Source organism: Eutrigla gurnardus (genome assembly GCF_963514095.1).
Source record: "Eutrigla gurnardus genome assembly, chromosome: 3".
Taxonomy (NCBI): Eukaryota; Metazoa; Chordata; class Actinopteri; order Perciformes; family Triglidae; genus Eutrigla; species Eutrigla gurnardus.
Genome location: NC_139917.1, coordinates 6,640,099 through 6,667,650, shown reverse-complemented (window position 1 = coordinate 6,667,650; position 27,552 = coordinate 6,640,099). Strand labels below are relative to the sequence as shown.

Sequence of the window (27,552 nt, the reverse complement as noted above, 5' to 3'; positions counted from 1 at the left end):
TATATAATTACTGGGCTTCCAGGAAGAAATTATAGCTACTAAATGAGGTTGCTAACGGCTTGATCCAGCTCGCCGTCTCCTTGATGCACCTTGGGCTAAAGATGTTAGTGTAATCAGGTTTGAAAGGTGTCAGGAATGAGCAGCACTGATTGTTTTTATTTCAAAAACAGGGAACGGATAGAAGAAATGTGCAGGCTACAGTCTGGTGCGTACAAAGCACACATGGACATTGGAATGAAAGGTGGTTAAAGGTTGAAAAGGATTAGTCACTCTTACCTATGTCTGAAATCTTTGTTTCTTTAACAGAGTGCAAGCAAAGGAAGGAAAACAGAAGAATCAAGAGTTAGTAGACAGATTGGTTTCTAACAGGTAGCAGGACAAGAAACAGCTGAAGAACAATCTACTGGAAAACAGAAAAGCAACAGTTCAAAGTTGCAGTTAGACTTATAATCATGTTTAAAAGAAGTCAAGGGGAAAATAAGTCAGTTGTCAATTTGACTAGGAGTTATAGAAGTGAGCACTCGACGTCACTTGTGCATGCCAGAAGCATGTGTCTACATTCAGAGCACTAACACTGTGATCTTTTAGCACTTTGGCTTAAGACTAAGTACTCAAATGTTAATCAGTGGCAAAGTGTCCAATCTGGCTGCACATCTATCCCTCTCTTCCTTTATGTTTTCAAGTACTGTTCAAAGTCGTCCAAGACCAATGATGTTGAGTTGAACATCGAGTGCAACAAGGAACGATGCCCAGAAACGCGAAGGCAAAGAGATGAATTCAGATGCTGGGTTTTGATTACAAACCAATGTCTCTCAAGTTAATCAGTTCATTTTACATATATTTAGTTTGACTCAAATCCACCAACATTCATGTGCTTGCAATGACCCTGAGAATCCTTTGGCAATGCCTTACTGTTAAATGAGTTGTCTGAGTGTCTCCGGGAGGGATTCTCTGGAGTAGGTTCAGATTGACGATCTCTTCCTTCCCCTTACCTCAGCTCCATGACACTGGTCACATTCCCAGAAGGGAAGATCCTCCTGATGTAGTTGAAGTCTCCAACGAAGATGCTGCCATCTGCTCCACAGGCCAGCGCCAGGGGCGCCAGCAGCTTGTTGCCCTCCGCCTGCCCATTACAGCTGGGGCAGGAGATGCTGCGGCGACGTCCGTTTCCTGGGACAAGATGTTGAATCAATTTCTACTGACTGCAACATTTGGTTTCTGCTTTTTCCATAAAGTAGACTGACAAGTTATTTTATATCTAAATATTTCAGATTTAGAGATGCACCAATTAAAATATTCTTGGCTGATTCAAATGTTTCAAAAGAAATGTTTTATATGACAGGAGTAAGATCTAGAAACCAAACAAACATGTACTGTCTGACAATGTTGGGGTATGGGGTTGGCCTCTTGTTTACGACAGCCATTGGTGTGTTTACTGTGCCACTAACCTGCAGCTGTACATTCAGCTGAGGTTATGTACTGGACTAAATCCAAAGTGGCAGAAGCGAGAAAAAGATTTGTCCTCCCTGCCAGGACTGTCACTTCGCCACAAAGACAGCGTGCAGCAGCTCTGGGAGACAGACCTCCAGTTAGCGGAGGACTATCCATACATATCACAATACAATTGGACAGCACTGCAAACATGATAACTCACTACATAGTGGACTATTTAGTGAGTAGTGAGTGATTTCAGACAGAGTATGGTCTGATTGCTCCCGCTAACTGAAGCCCGTCTCCCGGCGCACCGCCTGCTCTCCTCCCGGTGGCAGGGAGGACAAACGGAAAATCCAAGTTGTTTTCTTGTTCTACCACTTTGATTTAATCTAACAAACAAGCTATCCAAAGATACATGGACCCTGTACCTCCAGCAGCCCTCAGGCAGCTCTACTCTGTTCGTCCTCTCATCTGGACGGAGGAGAGACAGGGCGCTACAGAGACTCACTATCGCCTCTCGAGCTACAAGGTGCATTACAGGACCAGATGGGCCAGAACTAGCTTAGCATGCTCATTTCAGTATTGCTGCAACACAAGACATTACAATACGTCTTTGAATAACGTCAACGCCTCAAACATACTTTCTCTACCAAAAGACTATTAATTCACCAAAGAATTGAGACTTTTGCAGCTGCTTAAATAAAACAAAAATAATTGTCATTTTCAAAGCCCCCATAAAGGTGGACACCCCTCCCTAACTGAGCTGCCGAGCAAAGAGCGTCTTGGTGGCCTGTACTATTTTCATGTATTTAAGATAATATTCAGACATTTGTTGCAAAATTGTCCCCTTTCTATGCAAATGAGCCAATGAGCAAAAACAGGCCCCTTCACAAAGATCAGAGCTGATAGCCACATGCAGTTAAAGTGAAATGATTATGGACTTCAGGGAGTTGGTGGGAGGGGAGGCTCATTTATACGAGGTGTCCGCTCCAAATCATTTATTTTGGGATGCAATGACAAAAACAGGCTTATTATGCAAAAAGAATAAACAAATCATGTCTTCCCTTTCCTTTGTCCTAATTGCCTTGGGGAGGTTTGGATGACAGGCGGACCCCTCCGGACCAGACCTCCGGCTCAGGGTGACTCTCACCCTCACAGCTGACACCAGTGCATTGTGCTTTGCCACAGGGATAATTGCACTCAGCTGCAAAACTTATAGGCTTGTTTGCACTGTATCATTAGCTCAATATCTTTCGTGAATCGGACCGCAGGATCTGGCACAGAGCTATGGCCAGTGAGACACAATGTGAATTTGAATCCATATTTACCCATGATGCTGCTGATGACCGGAGGCTGCTGGGATATGAAGATGTTCTCACCATTGCCCTTGTACAGTATACCTGGTGGAGAGAAGACATAAAGATGAGATATAAAGAGCAAAGAGAAAAGCAGCCAGACGGATTCAGTGTTGTGATTGAGAGCTTCGTGAAGTCAGAGGTGAGACTTTATTAGCACAGCTGTCAATGTAAAACGCATTGAAATATGGCACATGGCAAATACTGTCCTTTTATTGAAAATCCGATCCGGCCCTGTCATCTGGGTTGATGTGTCTATATTGATATTGTCTGTGCTTGATTAGACTCCAAAGCACATTAGAAAGCGAGGGAATGCGACAGTGAGTTTAGGATAATGGCCATGAAGACATCCATGTTAGATGCTGAATTCCAAAAGTTTTACTTACTCAACTAAACTACAAGATTCACTTTTCACATGACAAATGTGCAACTGTCATCTAATGGCACTCGGGGTCCGGGAACATCAGGGCACGTTCCCCTTTCATGAAGCATTCTGACACTATGTTGCTGTATGTTTAAAACAGCACAGCTTCCTGAATGTGGGGATTTTCTTCGTGGTGCTGATGAGGAGGACAGTGTGTTTGTTTTATGCACCCTCGCATCAAATAATCCAGACTGCAACCAGCATGCACGTCTTTGTTGAAACACATGACAGTTTCTCTCTTTCACCATGGGGGTCCCAGAAGATCATACAGCATGTAAGATTAAAGGGATGCTGCTGTGTGTGTGTGTGTGTGTGTGTGTGTGTGTGTGTGTGTGTGTGTGTGTGTGTGTGTCACTTTTAAGCCAACAAAAATCATGTAAATTAGCTGTAGTTTACACCGTATATAAAAATAAAACCATGAAGCTGTATTTTGTTAAATGTAGTAGAATCTCTGTCCACATAGCTCCCGATATATTGGCCTGAAAAAGAACAGTTCAATGACAAACAATTAAAGATAAAAAAAGCAACATTAACAACATAGTCTTTTTATTCTGAACCACTTATTTCCTATACTCGTTTCTTCTTACAGCTCCGAGACGACCCCCGTACCATTCTGACTCCCCCTTCCGTCTCGCTAGCGTTCACAATGACGACGGTGCAGACGTTAGGAGTGATACGCCCACGAGGAAAAGGCAGCGCAGGAGGGGCTGCTCTGCAAATTGAACCAGCCTGAAGGAAACAGGGTTTGTCCACAGCCTTTTTCAAGGTGTTGCCTTTAGGTTCATCTATTGGTTAATATCTATTGTTTTGTATGGCTAGATAAAAGAATGATAACTCTTCCTATGATATGTGGTCGTACACTACTCCATGTTGCCACACTAAGAATTCACTACCAATGTGAAATAATGTGAGTGGAGACGATGTGAGGTGAGAGGAGGAGGCTCGGCTGACTTGTGAGGAGCTTTATGTGAATGAGTGGTGAGAAGATGAACAGAGGAAAAGAGAGGGATGCACTCGTTCTTCAAAGCGAGACATCAAAGAGGAACCTCCTGTGGTGAGCTGAATTATTAAAACTCCGCTGCCATCTTGGAAACCAGCCCACATTACGCTGCATCCATCCGTCTGTCCATCCATCTACCAACTTTTTATCCTCCTCTCTGTATGGATGCGTGCCGCACCCTCCCATTGACAAGTTCTTCAAACCCAGCATGACATGTTGCTACCGGCTCTTAAATCCCATATCATTCGGTTCCCTTACCAGGCGATCTCTATATCCCTCTCCTTCCCTCTATCCTCCTCTCCTTCTCTCTCTCTTTCATCTCTCCCTCCATTTGTAGATGTTGATTGATCAACAGAGGCCAAGCCAGCAGGGTTCCACCCATGCTGTGCTGTGGTCTATTCACAGGCAATCAACTATTTGCCTGGAAAAGGGCGTGTGTGTGTGTGTGTGTGTGTGTGTGTGTGTGTGTGTGTGTGTGTATCTGTGTGTTTCTGTGTGTGAGTGTTTGGTAATGCAGAGAGGGAGAGTAGAGAGGGTGAGCAAAGCTCTGATAGCTCGAATTGTCCTGCTGTGTTAAAAGAGAGGGCACTAAGGCTTTCTCACATGTTGTTTTCGGTGTGTGTGTGTGTGTGTGTGTGTGTTTGTGTGTGTGTGTGTGTGTGTGTGTGTGTGTGTGTGTGTGTGTGTTCGTAAATGAGTGCATTTGACATTGATCTCAAAACTCTCAAACTGAAAACCTTAATTCTGACATTCCTACACCTCCACCTCCACTAAGGGCCCTGACACTCTGATCTGATCTCAAAGACCAACAAGGTCAGACCGACTCGGTTCATTACTTCAGCAAAACTTTCATCTGAACAGATCCCAAACACAGTGCAGAAAGACTAAACTTGGAATCGGAATGGAGAAACTGTGTTTTTCACCACAAGGTTGTTTGTGCTTCCACGCAGAAAGAACTCTGAGCTTTTTCCTCATTCTAAATCCTCTAAAATCTATTTTATTTCTGTTATATATTCATGTGAAACAACTGGGTTTATCTTCGCCATGATCTTCATTTTACAAGATTACATTTGAACACAGATAACAGTAAAAGTATCGCCCAATGCTATTTGTTAGCTCAATGCGACCTCCGTGAATGTGTTTAGCTGTTAGCGCCATTATTTAGCAAATCAGGAACCGGCATCTCCTGAAGACTTCAACGCGTATTTGCAGTGGATGGGTGACCAGAAAGCTGGGATTCATTACATATTTTGCCTGATGAATCGTTGGCTGATCTGACTGTGTGTCCCTACGGAAGCCTAGAGGGCTAAAATACGATGGCAAATGCTAAAACCAACCTGGAGGGCTTTGTGTTTACAATGACCAGGTGAAGTGAACCGCAACAGGGACTTGAAGCGAACCGTACTGAACCACCTGAGGAGGTGGTCTGAGTTCTCTTGAGTGTTCACATTGTTTGTTGGGTGTGAAAATACCCTAAATTCAGGTCTCGTAAGGAACTGCTTTTCAACAGCTCTGTTGTGACGGTGGTGAAGACACGTTACCAGGGCAATGCGTTACCAGGGCGTTACCACCGGCGGATTTAAAAAGCACAAGTGTATATCCGAAGAAGATACAAAGCTGGTAGTTGCTCGTAGGAGGCTGCCGTTGTATCATCGACATGTTTATGATGCAAAGCAACTAAACTGTCGGTTGAAGAGTCGTGTAAATATGTGATTTTGACTCTCATTTCTCCAATTGCGGCGTAATCTTCTGTGTAAAAAGGCCTGCTGATGAAGACAAGATGTGTTGAAGACAGGGGGGACCTCTGCTGATGGAGAGTCACGATTAGACTGGGATGGTCCTTTAAAGGCAGCAACATAATGACTGGCACACATCGTGTATAATGTATGAAGCAAGCTGATTAATGACTGTAGGTCGAATTAGTATGAATAATGACATTCAGTCAATCAGTGAAATACACCGTGACAAAGATGTGACAAAGGTCCTAATAGGTCTTCCAGGACTGAAAATCCTTTTATTTCATTTGGAACTAATGACCGACTTTCCCTTCATTACGGCAAATTTCAAGGACTAAATCTGAAATTAATTTACAATAAGAATCGGTTCTGTATTCTTTAATTTACTGCAGTTTCATTTATCAAATATTTTGAAGATCTTTTCTGCTGTTTAGAGTTGAAGATGCCTCACAATTGCATACGATGTCAATGTAAAGAAGCGAATAGATGTGAATTTAGCAGACAAGATAGAGATGAATGACCCGACGTGAAACCTGTTGTGATGACTGTGAGACAGCGCTTCTTGGAAACTAAGTGAAGCCATGCATGTGTCGTAGTACGACGTGAATATGTTTGTACAAGAGACAATCTAAATGGACCATAATGTACTAAATGAACATCATGCTGGATTGAAGAAGACTTGAAACCAGAGATTGAGACCATAAACTAATTACAATGTTTACTGAGATGATTAATCAAGAGAAGAGTAGGACCATTTTCTCATAGACCTTTATATAATGAGGAGTCACCCCCTGGTGGCCTGTAGAGATAATGCAAGTTTAAATCACTTCAGCATGTTTGTGACACAGTTGGGGAAAAAATGTTTTCTAGGATAATTTTCTAAGTTACTTTTTCTTTCATTTTTGAAAACAGACAATTTGCAGGTGATATTTTTGTCAAGATTTTGTGTTTAAACAAACCCATAACAACTGTCATATATATACAGATACATACATTAAACTAACACATTTTAGGAGTAGTGGGATTCTGTGAAGAGCCTGGGGGGGTACTTGGGGGTTAGACAAGTTGATCCAGGAGTCGAATCGCCACTGTGGTTAAAGGGCGACCCGCTCTACACACCGAGACACAGCCGTCCATTCGTAATGGTAATACTCATTTTGGCCACATAAGCCTGAAGTTCACCTCTATATATATATGCTATATAAATAAACTTGACTACCTCCATTCATATTTTCTTTCGGGTCAGTTTTACTCACTTTTGAACATTTCTAAAGCTCATAACTCAGAAAGCTTATATATAAGTAAAATATATATATTCTTGCCTGTTCTTCCAACTCTTTAGATATGACTAGTTTAGAATAGAACAGTTTTTCTTTTCACTTTCCTCTCAGGGGTTTCATACATGCAGACATGCAACAACAGACACATGAAGCTGTAACTGATTCTACTAAAACTGGAACACACATCTTCTCACTGACGGCCAGAACTTGTTAAATCAGGAGATACAGTCATAAAAACAAAAAAAAAGCCTTTTTAACGCTTTTAAAACACATACATGGTCATATCCATCACCTAAATTACAACATATGCCAAATCGTTACGTAAGAAATATGATGTCATAGTATTCAGTTTTTTTTCTTCCTGTAAAACAAAATGTGACGTATGCTTTCGTGATGTCCCTTCTCCTGTTTGGAATATAGATACCCCTGAAATACTGTTTCAGCTCCCCTTTAAGGGTACATTTATAACTTATTAGAGAGGAATTTGACATAGGGAAAGTGCTTTGTTGACGTGATTTTTTTTTAAATATTATTTTAATTACTTATTATAATCATTATGTATTATAATCATACATATGAATCATAGGCTGTGTTTGTACATTTATTATTAAAAAAAAAACTCAACGGCAACCACTTAAATTTGGTATTTGTTTCATGACATCGGCCTGAAAAACAAATTGCAAAATGGGATGTTGTTTAAAGTTCAGGCGTTTGGATTGGGTGTGGTGAAAAAAGCAACACTTCCTCATGTTCTCTGGAGCAGAGCACTAAAGGCACCCTGACTGTGGCTGAGCTGCTTAGCGGCTGAATAATAGAGTGCAGCGCTTCACCGGGCGGCTTACACACTTAAACTCTTTTTGCACACACACTGGTGTATGAATACACACACACACACACACACACACACAGACTTCACACACTCACAAGTACAGTTGAATGGAAATCACACAAACACACACTGGAAAACATCCCCAAAATGCACGCACAAGGAAGCAGCCCCGTGGCCCCTGACACACCTCTACACACACACACACACACACACACACACACACACACACACACACTCTCTCTCTCTCTCCCTTTCATCCAGTCTTATCTGAGTTGCACAGCAGTGCTCACTACTCAGTATTTACAGAATACACAACTGCAAAGTGTGTGTGTGTTAAGGTGTGGACAAGCCTCTGCACACCAATTCAACGTGTGTCTCTTTTCCTCCCTTATTCTCTGTCCTCTCTTTGTGTATTTCAAGGATAAAAACAGCCAACTCATAGGTTTATGTTGTTCCGTAGCGATCAGCACTCCCTTTGATTTGACGCAGCTATATGAACATGAACAATGTGAAAATCTAAATTCATCAAGTATCGTGAAATACAAAAACCCAATGTGCGTCATCATAACAGTAACTGCCTATAGAAGAGGTGCTGTGTTCACTGTTCTTCTGCCCTATAGGGCTCCTGACTGCTGTTTACCGGCGGAACATGATTCTAGATTTGACTGCATAGTCAAAATCACAGATTGATTCTATTTTCCATAGCGAGGACAGACAGTAGTTACATACGTGATGACTGTATGGGCGGAGCGCTCTTTGGGTGCGATGCTCGTTTGGCCAGTCTGAATAACACTTAAATTGATACTTTTGGTTCATTTTCTATTTACTCTGAATGACAGTGCACAAATGAAAGTGGAATACATTATTGAGTGATTTTAACTTTTTTTTGTCTCAAGAGACGCCACTTCTATGCCGACTTTGAGATATGTCTATTTAAGTGTTTACACCCGAGACACGACAGTGATCTGCTTTTCACAATGACTTCATTTACTCTGTAGCACAGACGTCAAGGAAACGTTCAGGACATTTACATTGACAAATCATAGCGTAGCATCAGCAAGCACTAACCAGGGTCCGACAACTACTCTCATGCAATCCTGTCACATTTTCTGCATGTTCAGGCTCTTTTTGTGGATTTGCAGCTGGTCCTGGTTAAACGTTGTGTAATCGTGATACTCGTTCCCTGCAGAAGGAGATTTATATCCAAAATGTTACATTCCTAGCACCTGTGGCGTATCAGACTGTGATCTGTAGGCTTCAGCTTCTTTCTTTATCTTTTAACCTGTGTTCTCCTGCTGAATCAGATTGACATACTGGATATAAAGTATGAAACATTTACATTTAGGGCATTTAGCAGACGCTTTGTCCAAAGTGAATTACATTTGAAACAACACATCCGTCTGTCTTGCTGTGTTTTCTTTGCATATCTTAAGAATGGCTCACCTGATCAACTCCACACTTGTTGTGTGTATTGCTGAAGTTTGGAGAGGCATTTTCAGCACAATATGCATTTACTTAATATCTGTAAAAGGTGGAGGCATCAATTATAATATGATGCTGGATAGTTTAATGAATAATAATGACTAAACAAATTAAAATTCAATAAAAAGAGAACTAAGCTACCTCACTGCCAGTTTTATCTGAAGATAAAAAGAGAAAACTTTCAGTAAATAGGAAAGTGAATGGTCTTCGCTGTCAGAAGAGGAAAACAGACTGCACTCACTGTGCAGGCATGATCATTGTAAATGTAACACGCGATGCCATGCACATCATTAGTGGAGCTCCAAGACAGACTACAAAGAAAACACAGCAGTGGCTTCTGATGCTCCCCCTCTCCCTCAAACACACAAAGACAAGATTATTTTAGTCCATGTGGTGTGTTTACACCTGGAAAGGACACACACGCACTCACACACACACACACACGCACACACACACACACACACACACACACACACACACACACACACACACACACACAAACTGTGTGTTGCAGTGCTGTCCCTTCAAGACACAAAATCACACCCACAGAGACCGGTCCACATACAGACAGAACATCACACCTGCATTTTAAATGCACACGCACACTCACACAGACACACACACTAAATCGGGTGACAAGGTGTTGAAAGCCCAAGAGGACTGCAGGGAGAGAAGGATGAATAGCAATGTGATGGATGGGGTGACAGATAGAGGACAGCAAGGGAAGGAGGAGGAGGAGGAGGAGGAAGAGGAGGAGGAGAGAGGACGGTTTATAAAGTCAAAGTGCCTTTAAAGCATTTTCTAAATATGTATCTATTCTTACATGAACCAGTTCTTGTAAGGCGGGATATCTGCATGGAAATCTCTCTTCAGATAGAGGCGATCAATATGCCTGTCGGTGACTCCGTAAGGAACCCCTCCACAAACCTGCACATCACAACGCAACATTAACAATCAAAGAATTAAAACAAGGAGGGCTCTGGATTCACGTTGTACTCTCTGCTTCATATTCATGAAGGAATCCACGTTGGCTAGCCGGTAGGTTGGTGACCCGGTACGTTGGTGACTCAGTACATTGGTGACCCGGTACATTGGTACTTTGGTACGTTGGTACTCCGGTATGTTTGTACCTGGTACGTTGGTGACCCGGTACGTTGGTACGTTGGTACTCTAGTACGTTGGTACTCCAGTATGTTGGTACCTGGTACGTTGGTACTCCGGTATGTTGGTACTCCGGTATGTTGGTACTCCAGTATGTTGGTGACCCGGTATGTTGGTGACCCAGTACAGTGGTGACTCGGTACATTGGTACCTTGGTACTTTGGTATGTTGGTACTCCGGTATGTTGGTACCTGGTACGTTGGTGACCCGGTACGTTGGTACTCCGGTATGTTGGTACTCCGGTATGTTGGTACTCCGGTATGTTGGTACTCCGGTATGTTGGCACCTGGTGCGTTTGTGACCCGGTACGTTGGTACTCCGGTATGGTGGTGATCTGATTATTGTACCGGCTCTGCTCCACAGACTTCTTTTTCAGGCTGGTTTTGTGGATTTGAAGCTCGTCCTTGTAAATTGTTACATTTCTATGTAAAAACTTGTTGAGCTAACTTTAGCATCGTATGTTAGCACTGCTATGCTACGCTAGTTACTGAATGTCTTTTTAATGATTGTAACAGGGAATAAAGACGAACCAGGAACAGTGTTGTTCTGTTGTTAGAAGCAAGACATTGATGGGTGTTTTTTTCATCACTGGATATAAAAATGACTCCTTGAAATTAGTTGATAAATGTCAACGTTATAGTGCATCTCCTGTTTCCTTGTTTACAGAGTCGTGGCCGGTCCCCTGGGTGCTACCGCCAACTAGTGGGAAGTAGGCTGAAATGCTGCTGAGGTAAAGTGCCGACAGACAAATCTCCCCTGACGTTTGCAGATCTGAAAATACTTTTCAGCCAATTATATCTACAGTATGTACATATTTACAGTTTTGTCTGCATATTTACAAATATCCATGCATGTGCACATCTGAACACAGACCCATTTTTTACAATTTCAATTATGCGCATGACTTGGGATACAGTTGCACAGCTCTCCAAAGCCATTTGTAAATAGTTTTGCTATAATAATGACACTGTAACCTGGTGACCAGTAGAGGGAAGGAGGACGTTCATATTAGAGTATTGAATGAGGAGTTATACTCCATAGGTGTAAACTCTGCTTTTTACATCACAATTCACACATTTCACTGTTTGAACAATGCCATTTCTGAATTTGTTTTGTGATTATAATAAAATGTGTTAGTTTGCTCAATTAACGTGTAATTTTCAATACATTTTTCGTGTCGGGTGGGAGATGAGTGGTGGAGTTTTTATCCCTTTCGCTGGCTTCCATGAGACGTATGATAAAAATCAGTTTGGAAACCACTTTTTTTAGGACAAAATTGAAACCACACTTCTATATTTAACAAAATCCACATTTTACAATCTCACACATTGTAGGCCTTCAAGCTGGTGTGTGTAATATAACCCTGAGGTTGAGATATGTTGCATTATTGAAATCTAATAATAGATATGAAGGGAATGAATATAAGGGAAAATAAAAAGAAGTAAACAAAGAGGGGAGAGAAGACAGCGAGAGAGAGAGCCTTTGTGTTTGTCCATGTGAGAGAGAGAGACAGAGAGAGAGAGAGAGAGAGAGAGAGAGAGAGAGAGAGAGAGAGAGAGAGAGAGAGAGAGAGAGAGGCTGGTAGAAACATACTGGGCAGCTGGAACAAATCCACACACACAAAGACACACACACAGACACACACACACAGACATACACACACAGACACACACACACACACACTCTCCGCTCCGTTGACCAAAGCCTGCATGACAACAACCGTTTTGACAAGTGCTGAGATTAACATACTTTTAAATGAATTCAATGAATTATTAATTGCTATTAGCTTTGTCTTTTTATTGGACATATAACTCATGATGTAGAGAGATAATATGTTTTGTTTTTAAACTCCACATTTCAGTAGAGAAGTGAAGTGTAAGCCTCAGCCCTACATGGATGTGTAGATACTAACTTAGTAAACCCAGAAATGTGTGATGCAGTATCATGTTTCATCACCATGCAGCGTGGACATTACGTGTGTGTTCAGACCCTTTCCGACCACAAGAACTTTCCCCTGGGATTAGTTTAGAAGACCTCATTGCGTTTGGACCACAGAGACCAGAATCTAAATTAAGTTCTGGGGACATTTTCACTCCCAAAGGCCCTGTTGGGTGGTAGCACTTTGGGAGAGTAGAGGAACTGTCGGGGTGGGGTTTGCAGGGACGACTGTAGATCAAAGACACACAGAGCAGCTGCTTCAACTTCATTCATCAACAAGGAAGTATAGAATCAACTTCAGGCCATTTTAGGCCGAGGAGAGATCATTTCTCCTAGTATGATAACACTTAAAGTAAAGTTAGGCTTTTCTGTCAGTTTCCTGTCTAATTAAAAAATAAAGACAGAAGGAGTGAGAGGAGAGGCAGTCGGCTCTGTGAAGGGGATCTGATAGTTACATGTTATGTTCTAAATCAACCAACCACCACCAAACACTCAACAGTTTTCCTCTTCTACATTTAATTCATTACATCAGTAAAAATACTATGCAACAGTCTCACTGGTACAACCTATCAGTTCCTTGAAAAGTAGTCCAGGGACTAAAAGTACCTTGAAAGTACAGCTTATGTAAAGACGTGGCTGCAGTATATTAGTGCAGGATAAAGGTTTGCTATGGCACCTACCGTTCTGGACGTCCAGGATGTGATGTCTGTCCAGCGTCCACCCTCCCATGTTGGAAGCATCCAGCTCGTAGCCTTGCAAAATGGCCGTCCTCTTCTCCCAGAGGATGAGGTCCAGGCAGGACTCGTATTCATAGCCCACTGATACTATTAGATACACACAGGAAATGGCCAGTTAGTCAAGTCCTTCCTTTTGACAGCTCTCTTGTTCAAACCAAAACAGATAGGAGAGTTGCTGTGATTCAGGTTTGAAAACACATATACAGATGTAACCCCCAACCTGCTGCTGGTTCACTGAGGCCTTCATTCTCTGGCTCACACACACACACACACACACACACACACACACACACACACACACACACACACACACACACACACACACACACACACACACAGAACTGTGCTCTGCCATTGTGCAGTGTGTGTATTAACTTCATGAGAAACACAGATCTTCAGGTAGAGACAGATGTTTGAAGAGAGGGAGGGAAAGAAAAGGAAGCAAATGTTTCACACAGAATGTGGCTTAGAAAAATGCTACAACTATAATTTGCAGCAATTCCAAATATCGTCAGCAGCCAGAGTTTCAGACATGATACAAACCCTGGCCTCTCCTCATCTCCCACCACATTCACTGTGAACCCGACAGCAAGAGAGCTCCGTCCTAGGGCTGGACCTTCTATATGTGGAGCTTGGATTGAGGTTATTGACTGACGCTTTGGATGTCTCTTGTTCTTCTGGGATATTATCACCTCCAAAATGGTGCAATTATGGTGTTGTGTTATTGTGGTTATAGAAAAAGAATATATGGAGTTGTTAGATCACTGCTAGACTAGAACGTTGATAGATTTCAGGTGCAAGCAGGAGATGTTATTTTCTTAAAGGCTCCAGGAGGAGGACCAGGAGACTGGCTGTTACACCAGGAGAGCTGGACAGGGTCGTAGAGGGGCATCAACCCAGCACCAGGACCGGTATCTTCTCCTTTGTTGGGGAGGACCGGGAGGAGAACTGCCGGAGACCTCCAACATGACCTCCAGCAGGGGTGTTCATGTTAGGGACAAAACCATCAGAATATCCATGAGGGTGGCAGGCGAGTCTGGATATGCCGTGGTGAACGTTACTGAATGTTACTGCCTGTAACATCATCCAGCAAGACTGGTTTAATGGTGGGTCAGTGATGGTCTTGGGAGGCACATCCTTGCAGGGTCACACTGACCTCCATGTCTTAGACAATGGTACCCCGACTGCTGTTATGTACCGGGATGAAATCCTCAAAACGATTGTCAGGCCTCATGCAATTAGTGCCTGGTGCAATGGGTCCTGAGTTCCTCCTGGTGCAGTGGGTCCTGAGTAGGGCTGAACGATTTTGGGAAAAGATCTAATTGCGATTTTTCTGACAGATATTGCGATTTCGATTTGATTTACGATTTCCTTCAAATCAAGCTTCAGTGCAATATTCACAATGTACAGTAACATTAAAACATTGAATGCTATTACTCTAATGCAAGGACTAAAGTTAAAAATTGCTTCCAAATGAATTTATTAACAAGAAACATGCATGTTCATTCTTTAAAGTCCTTGACCAATGGCAGTTATTACAAAGAACTAAAAGAGCCATCTTTGACTTTCTTAACTTAAAAAAAAATGTGCAAAAATCCTTAACTGTAATCATTTAATTGTAAATCAAATACAAAAACTGTTATTGAAATAAAATGACCCTTATAAAAAATATGTCAGACATTAAAGGAGTCATAACCTGGTTTTATACGTATCCAGCCCCCCTTGGATCGCTTTGGATCAATTCGTAAAACTTATTAGAAAAAAATAAATAAAATTTAATCAAACATTGAGCTTGTTCTGACCCTTTTTCGTACCGCGATTTTATCACGCGATGTGCATTGTATAATATGTAATGAGGCGCGCGTTGATTCGCCGCAGGAAGGACAGAGCCGGGGGGCTTGCCTGCATGCAGACTCCAAAACATAAACAGCCCCCTGTCATGGCGCACACACTAAATGACGAACCTTACGGAATTCAGGCATTTATGTACGAACCAGAGTCGGAACCCGAACCGGAGAGTGAAGAGCCAGAGACGGTTGAAGAGACACGTTTACAGCAGGACGTCAGGTAGCGGACGGGGGGGGGTTGGGTGGTGAAAGAGGGGTGGGCTTATGCAAGTAGCCTCCACGGTGACGTCACCGTAGGCGCAGAATCAAAATCTCGTGCTTTAGGAATGCACACCCTTGTGTGCTATTCCTGTTCGGAAAAAGAGCAGAAGCGAAAAAACGGCGCCACTTTCAAACTCCAGCCTTTCAGGCAAGTTTCAACTGAGGTCAAACACAGATATGCATGTTTTAACAAGAGAAATTGCGATTTCCTGGTGATGACTCCTTTAAAATAGGTGGGTCATTCATTTATGGCTTACCACTTTTTCTTTACACTCCGCGTATAGCTGTGGGACGGCAACCTGTTAGAGGTCGGTGCGGGAGGGAATCGTATATCTGTCCAGCGTGCGGAGGAGGTTTTTAAATCCGTCTTTCCGGTGTCTTCCGCTGCTCTTATCGTACGGAGTTACACTGGCAAAAGATGCTGTAATTGTAGTCTGTTTGCTACAGTGGGCCTGATCATCATAGTCACCGGACTTTTTCGTCATGCACGCGCCATGCAAATGTCCGTGGTGATTTTTCAAGTGACGGCGTTGTGCCGTAATCAGCGCCCCTGCCGTGAAATGCACCCTCTCGCGGGAGATTATATCACCGGTATATATTGGTTGTGTTTCCGCTGGATGTTGCAACTTTAGCGCGACAGGTTTTGCACAGTAGGCTACCTGTTTCTGGTGCACGTCTGCAGCCTCAAACCTGAAATACTCCCAAATGACGGACGTGCTGTTTTTCTTGGCGATTAAATCCCCTAACTCCGCTTCTGGTCCAGTTGAAGTAATTTCTGACTAATTACAAATACGGAGCAGGTTAATACTGATTGGTTAGCGTGACCTGTTCACGAGTAGTCTGATTGGTGAGCTTGGCAGGATGGTCGGGAGACGGCATGTGTAAAATAGTTGACAACAGATCCTGGGTGAGTCAGGAGCGCTGCAAAAACCGCAGCTTTGGCGATCACATGATCGTGTTGTCTGAAATCGCAATTTCGGTCAGAAAACGATAAATCGTTCAGCCCTAGTCCTGAGTTCCTCCTGGTGCAGTGGGTCCTGAGTTCCTCCTGGTGCAGTGGGTCCTGAGTTCCTCCTGGTGCAGTGGGTCCTGAGTTCCTCCTGGTGCAGAGGGCCCTGAGTTCCTCCTGGTGCAGTGGGTCCTGAGTTCCTCCTGGTGCAGTGGGTCCTGAGTTCCTCCTGGTGCAGTGGGTCCTGAGTTCCTCCTGGTGCAGAGGGCCCTGAGTTCCTCCTGGTGCAGGACTAGCTCCGCCTCATGTGGCCAGAATGTGGAGGCAGTTCCTGGATGACGAAGGCATTGACGGCATTGACTGACCCTCATGTTCCTCTGACCTAAATCAGAAGCTGCCAAGTATCAGCACAGACTGTCCCAGAGCTCACTGATGCCCTGATACAGATCTAGGAAGAGATCCCCCAGGACACCATCCTCCGACTCATCAGGATCAACCCAGACGTTGTCAGGAGTGCATACAGGCAGACGGGGGCCAAACTCACGACTGAGTCACATCTTGAACTGCTGTGATGAAATTCACTCAATTGGATCAGCCTGAGTTTTGCATTCTTTACTTTTCTTTACGGTATTATTTTTAATCCAGCCCTCAGTGGGCTGATCGTTTTGATATCCGTTGTGTAGTAATTTTGTTTTCAATAAATGAATCATCAAGATCTGATGTGTGATTTAACTCTTCTCTTAATTTTTTCCAGCATATATTTCTTTGATTGCAGTCAGCTGAGAATTTTGTCTCGTTTGCCTCACAGACACCATCTGTATTTCCTTTTTCCCCACTAGGACACTTTGAGAACTAGCAATTTACAGTAATAGAATAATAATAATGATAAAAACAAGCCAACAGTAATAAAATAGCTGTAAAGATAAAAATTACATTAATGATAAACACGAAATCAGCGAAGGCTGACCGAACAAGATGGATAAAAAATGTATATATAACCATGATATTTGTATTTCTTACAAAATATTAAAGGATTGATTGGTGAAACCAGCAAGGATAAGTTAGATTTTTAGAATGATTCAACACAAAACAGTCCGTCCTTTGAGACCTCCTTCCAACAAAGTCTTATTATGTACAGCCCTGCGACACCCAGATACTTTTGTCAGATTGTTTGATTTATTGATTGCTGTCGGCATGAAAAGAGAATTTCAACTAATATAACAAAAAAGAAAAGAAAAGAATGACCAACCCTCGCTTTAACTGGGTAATATGATGCAATATGAAATATGGATTTAGAACATGTCCCATTAGCAAGTAGGAAGGGCTGATGTGTTCTGGTCTAAAACACGTTTATAGCAAATGCACACTTGCCCTGATGAATTCAACTTCTACCTTTGTGTCACCACTCTGATTTGAACAGTTACCAGACATGCACTTCAAACATTCTTGTGGTTACGCTACCTTATTATAACTTATGAGCACCAATTTCAGAAGTGTTACAAACATAGCAGTAAATCGTCTTTATGTTCAACCCATTAGGCTGGGCTACCATAAGTAATAACTCATTGGGGAGTTCGTCTGCTGGACTTGTCCCTCATAAAGGTGTCAGAGGGGTTAGCATGCCCATTATGTCCAAGCCGTTTCCCTGTCAAAGCCTTTCTGCAGAACCTGCAGAAGCTTTATTTCTGTTTAGCAGAAGTCAGCCCCCCCCACAGATTGCACAGATTGCTGTCAAGCTTTGCTAATGAGTGGAGACCGGTAGGTATTTTGTGTTGGTGCAGTTTAATTGTTGTACAAATTACATTTGCTCTCGCCTGTGTCGTAAACTATATTTATCAATGATCCCCACTCTGGTGTTACAGAATGGGTTAACAGTTATAGTCATCAGGTCAACATAGTGGTTAAGACATATTCTCCTAATTTCACTGTAAAATTGTAGCCATAAATATGTATGCAAAGAAATTAGTGAATGCAGCCAGATATGCAAGGTTCTCTGTCAATATCTGTCTTAACTTTACTGACTTCAGTTTGGGAGGACACCAATCCTTCGCTATCACAGACCACTAGGCCTCGCTGTCTTGTTTGCACCATTGCCTTTATAACACATTGGGGGTCACAGAGACCCCAGTGTTTTATATAGGCTATCATCATTAGGTTCTGAAGAGCCAGAGTGAAGCTCAAAGATGACAGATCCAGCCACATCCTAATCTAGAAATGGCAAAGGGATCAAGCGGATAGAGTGTGGATGGAGCTGAGTTGAATGAAGTCTGGATGCTGAAACATGATTACATAGCTCCAATCTACTGAGCTAGCTAAGGCTAACCAGGCTAACAAACTAGGCTAAGATATGCTACTTTGTGTTGCTAGCCAGGTTAAGTTAACCCTTTGGTTGTTACTCCCCATTGCCAGTTGGTCCCAGCACTAACATATCAAATAATATTAATATTAGAATCACTCACTGAACAAACTGGAGCACATACTTCTACAATCAATTATCAGTTTGATTATCAGTCAATCAAACAAACAAAAATCGATCAATTTATTTGTCTCAAGAAATTGTACATGTTCCAGGAACATTGAAAGACAATCCCGTCCGCTTCCTCAAATTGTGCATTAACATTAATGCTATTCACCATGAAGCACACAAACTACAGTCCCTTTGTTCTGTCACATCATGACATGGAGGCAGAGTCATGGTCCAATGCCGTCCAAAATTCCAGGATTTAGCAAGTTTCATGGACATAACGGTTCCTGATATCACTTTGAGTGAGGCAGGCGGACGTCACCCAGTGGCAGCCCATCATCCAAACCCATCATCTAATGCCTACACAGTAGTCAGCAGGATGAAACCCTTTCACCTTCTGTTTACACTTCATGAAAGTTCATTGTAACATTGTGGTCGACTATTCAGCGTTCGGTTGTACTTAGCTCCACGCTCTCATGTCTGGTTCTGTTTGTAAAAACAAATATGGCAACGGCCAAAATGACAAACTTAAAACTTCAAAACATAACTCCACACACCAATGGGTGACATCACGGTGACTAATGAAACTTTAATTTATGCTATCACACAGAACCGATTCTCCAAATGATCCAGATACGTAGCTAGTTGAAAACAAGCTTTTAAGGGCTGACAATAGTGTTGTGTGAAAGGAAAGCTGGTATCCTTGGCTGCTCAGAGGCTTTTCACACAAATATGCTGCAGATTACACATTTGGCTCCCCATCACCTTTAGGAATGGTTTTAATATTTTACTCTCGGCATAGAAGGCATTACAGGCCCCTGTTCAAGCCCCTCCAAACTAGAGGAAAAAACAGGAGCCTCAGGTTCTCACGGACCTCTGGTGCTCCAAGTCAAGGTTGAAAATGATGGTGAGCATGTTTTTGTTGTTGTTGCTTTGGAACAACATTTCACGGAGTCTCAGAGAGCTCAATCCAGTGCACATTTTAAAAAGTGTACGTTATTTTTGATGTGTTTAGCTTTACTATTAGCAGCAAACTCACCAACTGCCTCAGATAGTCCATAGACCCGTTGGCCATAAGCATCCGTCTTGTCCCAGATAAAGGTGTAGGATAGATTTGGTTGGGCAGGGAACCATTTCTGGAACAGGCGACCCACCACCGCCACCATCAGGTGAACCTAGAGAAACAGCACAAAGGTTACTTAATGGTAGTTCAGGTTAGGGTTCCAATGATTTGGGGCAATGGTGCTGTCAAATTGCAACTTCAGTATTTTCCCATATATGTGTCTGAGTGACACTGGAGTGATCACACTGCAGCCCATCACTCGGACAACTCACCGCTGATTCTCTGATTGTTATCGTACGTGTGAGATATCATTATGGAAATTACCCTATGGAGAAATCCAATGTTTTTATTTACCTTTCGCTTGATCAGAACTGTTTGTGACAGGTCATGTGGAACATGTGCAATATGAGCCTGTCAGTGGCAAAAACAAGCACTATATATATATATATATATATATATATATACACACACACAGTATATATCTCACCTTCATCAGGTTGAAAGGTATTGATGTCTGTGTCATGGTGACCTTGAGGACAGGTTTATATCCCGCAGCTCTGGAGCTCAAGTAGACCAGATTTAGATCACTGCCTGGTATTGAGGTTTCTTCTTGCAAAACCTGAAGAATAAAAAAGGAACACAGAAAACACATCAGCAACTAACACTGTTTCATGCTCCCTAGGCATCATGTTTATAGGGAATGAACTGCTGATTTCTCAGCTCATAAGAGAAAAACAAGTACGAAACAATCTGGGGCCATGACAAGACTATAGCTACTGTTCGACTCAATACTGTGAAATGTATGTGGTAGAGCTGGATGATCCGCTTATCAATAACAATAAGCATGGATGAATTGGCTTTTAAAAAATCAGAATCATCATTATCCCCCATATAATATTTTTAATCACCTTTAAGAAAACACACAAATTAGTCAAATTGATCAGGTTCTGGCAAAATCGCTGTCATCACATTTTCTGCTTATACTAGCAAGATTTTAAACTTGAATACAAGCTTCCCGGTACTGGGAGATAATCATGACAGTGTTAGGAAACATGGCTATTTCATAATTTCATAAATTCACTGTGACACTGACATCATACTTTGCTAGAGCCACAAGATTGCCACAGACAGCAACAAAACTGTGCATCATTATTTTTGTCACTTTCATACAAATCCGTGAACACCTCACAGAGCACTCTGGGACCATTCTCCATTAATCTGCCTGTTCGGCCTGCATGGAGCTGTTCGGTGATATGATTATTGATCAATAGTCATGGTTTTAATACTATTTCAAAATGTTTGGGATACATAACTTATTTGTAACATGACTTATGGAAAGATGAACAAAACTGCACGAGTACATCTTCATGAATTGTATCATACATGTCGTATTTTAGAGCATCAAATTTGTAGTTACAGATGAATTCAAAGTGTAGTAGAAGACGTTCGGCTGTATCATTGTTCATGGGATCTTAATTTGAATGTTGAAATTGTCTTAAATTTAGATTTTACACAAGGTGAGGATAAACGTTTTATTTTTTCCGACAATGCTTGCATCTCTTAAATGGCAATATTTAGTTAGTTAGTTAGTTTATTTAGTGTCATATTGTTTTGTATTGTGTTGTTTTATAAGAGATAGGACTAGCTGCCAGATCTTAACAGATTAATGGTGTACAAAAGCACACATGTAATGCACCCAATAAACGTTAATAAAAACTCAAATTCTCTTTGTTGCTGCCTATTAGCCTAATTGTGTATCACCAACAAAATAATTAGGTACACACTATTCAATATATCATCCTGCTCATTGTGGCATCATACAGACAGTGATAGCATGAAGTCTGAGTCGGGAAAGAATCCTATTGGATAACATTGATCTGAAAGACCAGTGTGTTCTGACATTCTGACAGGCCTTTGACGGAAAGGTGAGTCAAAATATGTCGCAAACTGCACCGTTTACATAGAACTTTGCTTTGCGGTGTGACGCCGCAACAGTGTCTCCATTTACAAAGCATCCCGGCTTTGCGGAACGAGAGAGACGTGTTAAATGAGCGTCGGAAATCCGATTAGCTTGAGCGCATACAAACAAAAATGAAAGATGAACTTTTGCTCGTCTGCATATTTACACAACTCTTCAACCACAAGCGAAGTTGCTGTGCATCATAAACATGTCAATGCGTACAATGGCAGCCTCGCATGAGCAACTACCAGCGACGTCTGTTGGCGTCTCAGAGGTGTAACATTCTGTCGCCCCTTTCCGTCTTGACAACGGGTCGGAAATAAGGCGTGATACTCCCGTAACGAAAAGGCAGCGTAAAAGGGGCTATAGTCAATAATTGAGTGAGTGAATGATGAGACTTGTCAATACTTTAACCACGGGCAACAGTTCCTCGCACCAAGGCAAACCATTACACAAATAATAATCATTAAAAAGAACATGATACACCAGTTGGTAACAGTCTGGAAACACTTGAAACAGCCTTTCAAGTCATGTCCTGTGGGAGTGCTTATGTGTTTGGCAAGTCACCTGTGTTACATCGTTGAAGGACATTGTGTTCATGCACATCATTTATTGGGTGCACTTGCAGGTGAAGGACAAGCAGAAGTACTGCTCTGATTTAGATCATAACACACAGACATGCATACTGACACCTGCTTGACCTTTTGATACCCGTGGTGACACATCATCTTCTAGTTGTAGTAAGACGAGCCTCTCTCATAAAACAGAGTACAGAGTACATGTGTACATATGTAATGTGGGACTACTGAGACGCCACCGAGCTGTCGGAGGAGAATGACGCTAGCAGCAAAGCATCAGACCGGCACGGAGTCATGAGAGAACCAGCATGACATTTCATCTTGAAATTATGTTTGACTAGAAACAAACTAACAGCCACTATTGTCTGACAGGTCGTACTCCATCTAATGGCTGGCCAAATGAAGGACACCAAGCTTCAGTAACGGTGGAAGGGGAGAGAGATGCATTGCTCATGTTGTGTTTGTTTACTAGAACGTTCTTTGGGGAGATGGAGAGTTAAGGTGTTTTCACACCAGTCTTGTTTAATCCGGCTCATTTACCCCCTTAGTGCGGTTTCATTGGGCAGGTCTGAACAAAGCAAGGGCACCCGGTTGAGGACCAAAACCATCGGGCCGAGACCCCCTAGAAGGGGTCCGGTTCAAAACGAACTCTGCTACAGTTTGGTGCAATTTGTTTGTGGTGAGAACAGGATCAAACCCAACTGAATAAAAACAGCTCGGGTAGCAACCGTCGCTGGACATTATTGGTAGTGAGCCGCAGTTTATTTCTTTCCTCCATGATGAGCCCGAGTAATCACAGCAAGATGTGGAGTCTCGAGGAGTTGCAGTGCCTCATAGAGATTTGGTCTAATGACTCACAACTTTGGACAACCCACAAGAACACCAGGGGCCCTAGTTTCGTGGCGCAGCGCAGGGCGGCGCAGGGCGGCGGAGGGTGGCGGAGCCGGCGTAATGCAAGTTTCGACCAGCGCAGCCTTGCACACGGTCAGTTTGGCAGTTTGGTGGATCGCCTGCGCCAAGATGGGTGTGGCAACGCAGCAGGGGGAGGCTGGGAAGTTTCGTGGCAAAAAGCCTCGCCGAGACTGCGCTGAAAGCCCGCCAGCTCCAACCTGGTCTACTCTTGGCGCAAGGCACAAGGCGCAAGGCGCAAATAAAGTCCATTCATTCAAGGCGAATTACAGCTGCCGGAGTGGAAGTTTGGCTGACGGCGCGCAGTGCGCACACGTCACCGAGACCTCACAGGCAGGTTTCCACAGTTCCAGGCACATTTAAATGCAATAAATAATCACAACAAACACTATTTAATGCAACTAATTGAATCAACACGTGAATTTATATCTATATAGATTGTCCCGTCCCATCTGACGTCAGATCAAAGGCGGATGGCACGCGTAACGGAAACTCAGCCTCTCGGACCAAAACATCTCCCTCTCTCTCTCCTGTTTTTTATAATATCAGCATTGTTATTATTATGATACGCACGCACAGCGTGTGATGCGCGTGGTTGGAGCGGCGGCGCTGCTTCTGTCATCGGGTTGTCAAGTGACGGATCTTGCACTGAACCTCCCCTAACGCATTAAAGGAGAGGAGAGGAGCTCATTTGATTGGTGAAGATCTGAATCGGCTGTATTAATCCCAGTCCACGCCTCGTCTCCTCCTCGTCTCCCACTCACGCCTTCTTCTCCTCCCTCTTTCCCACTTGCGCGGGTGGGAGTGACGGGAGGTGTGCCTGTGCGAGCCTGCGCGGTGCACGAAACTTGCAAAGTCCAGGCGGACACACCCCGTCGGCGTGGCGCAGCTGAGTGCTGACTGCGCCTGGTCTACGAAACTAGGGCCCCAGATCTTCTCACTCTTTACCAAAAGTGCTCAGGGAACTTTTCTGAGGTTTGTTTAACAATGCTGCAGTAAGGCCAAAAAACTCCAGGAGTACCTTGAAGTAGGCAATGCACTTAATAAAGAGAGATAGAGATTTTCTTGGTTTGATGACCTCTAACTCTACACAAAAAACTAGAGTAGAGAGAAGTGGAGTCCCATGGAAGTTCAACACCAACGCCCACAGCTGCTTCCAACTATGCTAATGATGCTATCACCACTGACCGGCTCCAACATCTGAGACGGATGTTGATGGTGAGTTCACTTCACTTTTTGTGGTTGTATACTACTGATAATACACTTTACAATTATTGGTGAGTGACACATGTCAAGGCTGAATTGTGCACACACCACTATGCACTGATGTACATGTACTGTTCTGCATTAATATGACATGAGAAACAGAGACATTGTTTGTTTCTTATTTGTAAATTTGAATAAACAGGATTGAGTGACAATCTCCATCCTCCCATAATGAGCATCGCAGCACCTCATCCATTCTACAGGACATTCATAGCAAGCAAGACCACAACAACCTGTAGGTTCCTTGTTCAAATGCTGTTTGAATTGCTATGCTGATGGGGGTTTGGTTTAGTGTCATAAAGAATGTTTAAAATGTGTTTTTAGAAGAACTGCCTCATTTCCAAGGTTTTGTTCATTTCAAAATTGTGGGTTGGCCATGAAGTGAAGATGTCCTAAAGAGAGGCACTCTTTAGTAATAGTATAAGGATAGTAGTAAAAGGAGGAGCTAACATTTAACATTTAATTTATTATTTTTCATTTTTGATTGTTAGACAGTTTAACACTGAGATATATATATATATTGCAATTTCAAGCAATATACTAAACAAGTTTAGTTAAAGTGGCAATAAAGATTATTTAAAAGCAAAAGAGTTTCCATTTCATCGATTTTAAATCGGACAAACAGGTTCCCACCCACAAATGTGCAAAAATGAACTCATCTCAAATGAAGAAGAGACCCCTTCAAACATCTCAGTCCAATGTGGTAAACGAGTCCTGCACTGGCAAGTTCATACAGCGATGAACGCTGCATCGCCCAACATTGCTATCAAACTAAAATCTCATCGTATGGGCTGACACAGCCTGCAAAATACTCAAACAGTCTCCCTTTCGTTTGTCATAATAGGATGAGTTGTGAGGTGGAGCTCTGATCTTTATATGAGTCCCTTCTATCGCACCTGCCACTTGAGGGAATATCCATCTGTCTCCAAAACCTTGTATCATCAGCATGAACTTTGCAGCAGAGGGATGCTTAATGCACTGAGGCTTCATAACGACATTTATAGCTGTCACAACCTCTTGGGTGATACTGCAGCATGTTGGTAACCCAGCTCCCAACAGGTGTGAGATCGACCTGTTCTCTAGCTTTGTGGCTAACCTCCAAATACCTCTACAGCCTGTCTGTATTTAGTGTTCTGGAGAGTCAGTCAGAGTGTCACACAGTGAATTCCTGGTCTGTCCAGGTGTTGTTGCTGCAGAGACATAAAACTACCCTGATATGGCCATATGCTCATGTGTAACACAAATATACATCTGGTAATCTAATCTTTTATGATAACCTTTCAGTGAAATGTCTCTTCGCTTAACATAATAAGCCCTTTCGCTTTGGTAGTAAACAGAATGACTCCTCCCTTCTTGCTTCTCACAAAAAGATATTCATAGCTAAACATGAATGGTCTTTTTGTCATTTTGAAAATGTGTCATTTCATGCTGTCTGGGACTCAGCCTCGAAATGTCATCAACATTACTTTAGTTACGAGAGAAGATCGTGAGCTAATCTTTTCAATCATTAAATCTAATTCCTCACCAGCCCAAGTCCCGCCTTCCTCTCCTGCTTCACTCAGAATGTAGTCACAGTCCAGATGACAGATACTCTGGCCTTTCAGCTAAACTTTAATATCAAACCATTTGGACCATTCTCACATTTCCTTTAGTGAGGTCGCTGTGCTCCCAGATATCAGCCATTCACCTCTTAAGTGCAACGTCACTGTTACATATATAACTGATGGCTACTACTACGACCAAGCAACTGATGTGACAAATGAACACACAGTGGTTGTAGTGTGTCACTGGTTGAACCATCGGCACATAGGGTTTATGTTCACGTGTCCTGATTTTCTTTTCCCCAGGTTCTCTGGTTGCCTTTCCACTACTATCCCACAGCCACTCACATCCGGTTAAAGCTTTGCATATTACACTGATTACACTGGTTTGGCTGAGTGAATATACACACATTCCAAGTGAAAATAATACTAAAATACATTTTCCTATTGGGAAGAAACATTAAAATATAAAAAAATAAAAGCCAAGCTCCTCAGGGAATGATCCATTTGGAATGTTCCTGTGATATATTTTCAACTGCACTATTGCCTTTTCATTAGCCGGGCATTTAGTGTTCATTACAGATCCATTACATCCCCTTTAAGACTGCCCTTTTCACTGCCTTCCTCACTAATGGACTCAGCTCCACCAAAAGCTAAGTAGCGGCTTTCCATTCATTTGCTTTTGATCTGCACTCAGACACACACATACACACACACGTCACACATGCGTGGGTGCACACACTCTTTTCCTTTATCGCAGATAGGCAGGCACACACACACATGCTTGTCAAATAAAGAATAATAATAGAGAGCTGGTTCAGGGTTGTAAAAACACAAAAACACATATGGAGCTCTGTCATCTGTTTCATTTCCTCTGAGGACTGGTTAAAGCAACGTGACGATAAAGAACCACACAGATGTGCTATTAGGCTTACAGGAAATTAGAGGCAGGGCACAGGGTGGGGCTCTGTGTGTGTGTGTGTGTGTGTGTGTGTGCCCACCTCTCCAGAGCCACAGTGTGTGTTTGTCTGTCTAGGACCAAAGCTATTAAATGTGTTAGCATTTAGCAGTTTGTTAGCCTCCACATCATATCAGTGGTGTTAGCAGTGCTAGTGTGAGTGTTATCATTGAGTAAACATCTCAGGTTGTTCATCTGTTCCTATAAGTGACCCTAGAGAATGTTTGAAGAACAGCACCCACCCAGGTTATTTCTGGAATTGGTTATGCCATATGGCGCTGTGATCTTATAATATAAAGTTATATGAGTTTCAGAGATAATTCTAACTAGATTATATTCTTATATATATATATATATATATATATATATATATATATATA

The 27,552-nt window shown here is 42.5% G+C and overlaps 1 protein-coding gene across 7 annotated transcripts in view; it reads right to left on the bottom strand.

The window, feature by feature from the left end:
• Nucleotides 1-27,552, bottom strand: part of LOC311010747 (teneurin-3) — a 317,927-nt gene that overhangs the window by 44,535 nt on the left and 245,840 nt on the right. For 5 of the 7 annotated variants that reach the window (XM_084005346.1, XM_084005350.1, XM_084005348.1 and 2 more), the window contains 6 exons: nt 20,448-20,579; nt 19,937-20,072; nt 13,320-13,463; nt 2,763-2,834; nt 993-1,170; nt 277-297 (listed from right to left, as the gene is read on the bottom strand). In XM_084005346.1, coding sequence (XP_083861472.1) covers nt 277-297; nt 993-1,170; nt 2,763-2,834; nt 13,320-13,463; nt 19,937-20,072; nt 20,448-20,579 — 683 coding nt within the window. The remainder of the gene's footprint in view (nt 1-276; nt 298-992; nt 1,171-2,762; nt 2,835-13,319; nt 13,464-19,936; nt 20,073-20,447; nt 20,580-27,552) is intronic. The other 2 variants (XM_084005347.1, XM_084005349.1) reach the window with 1 other exon arrangement.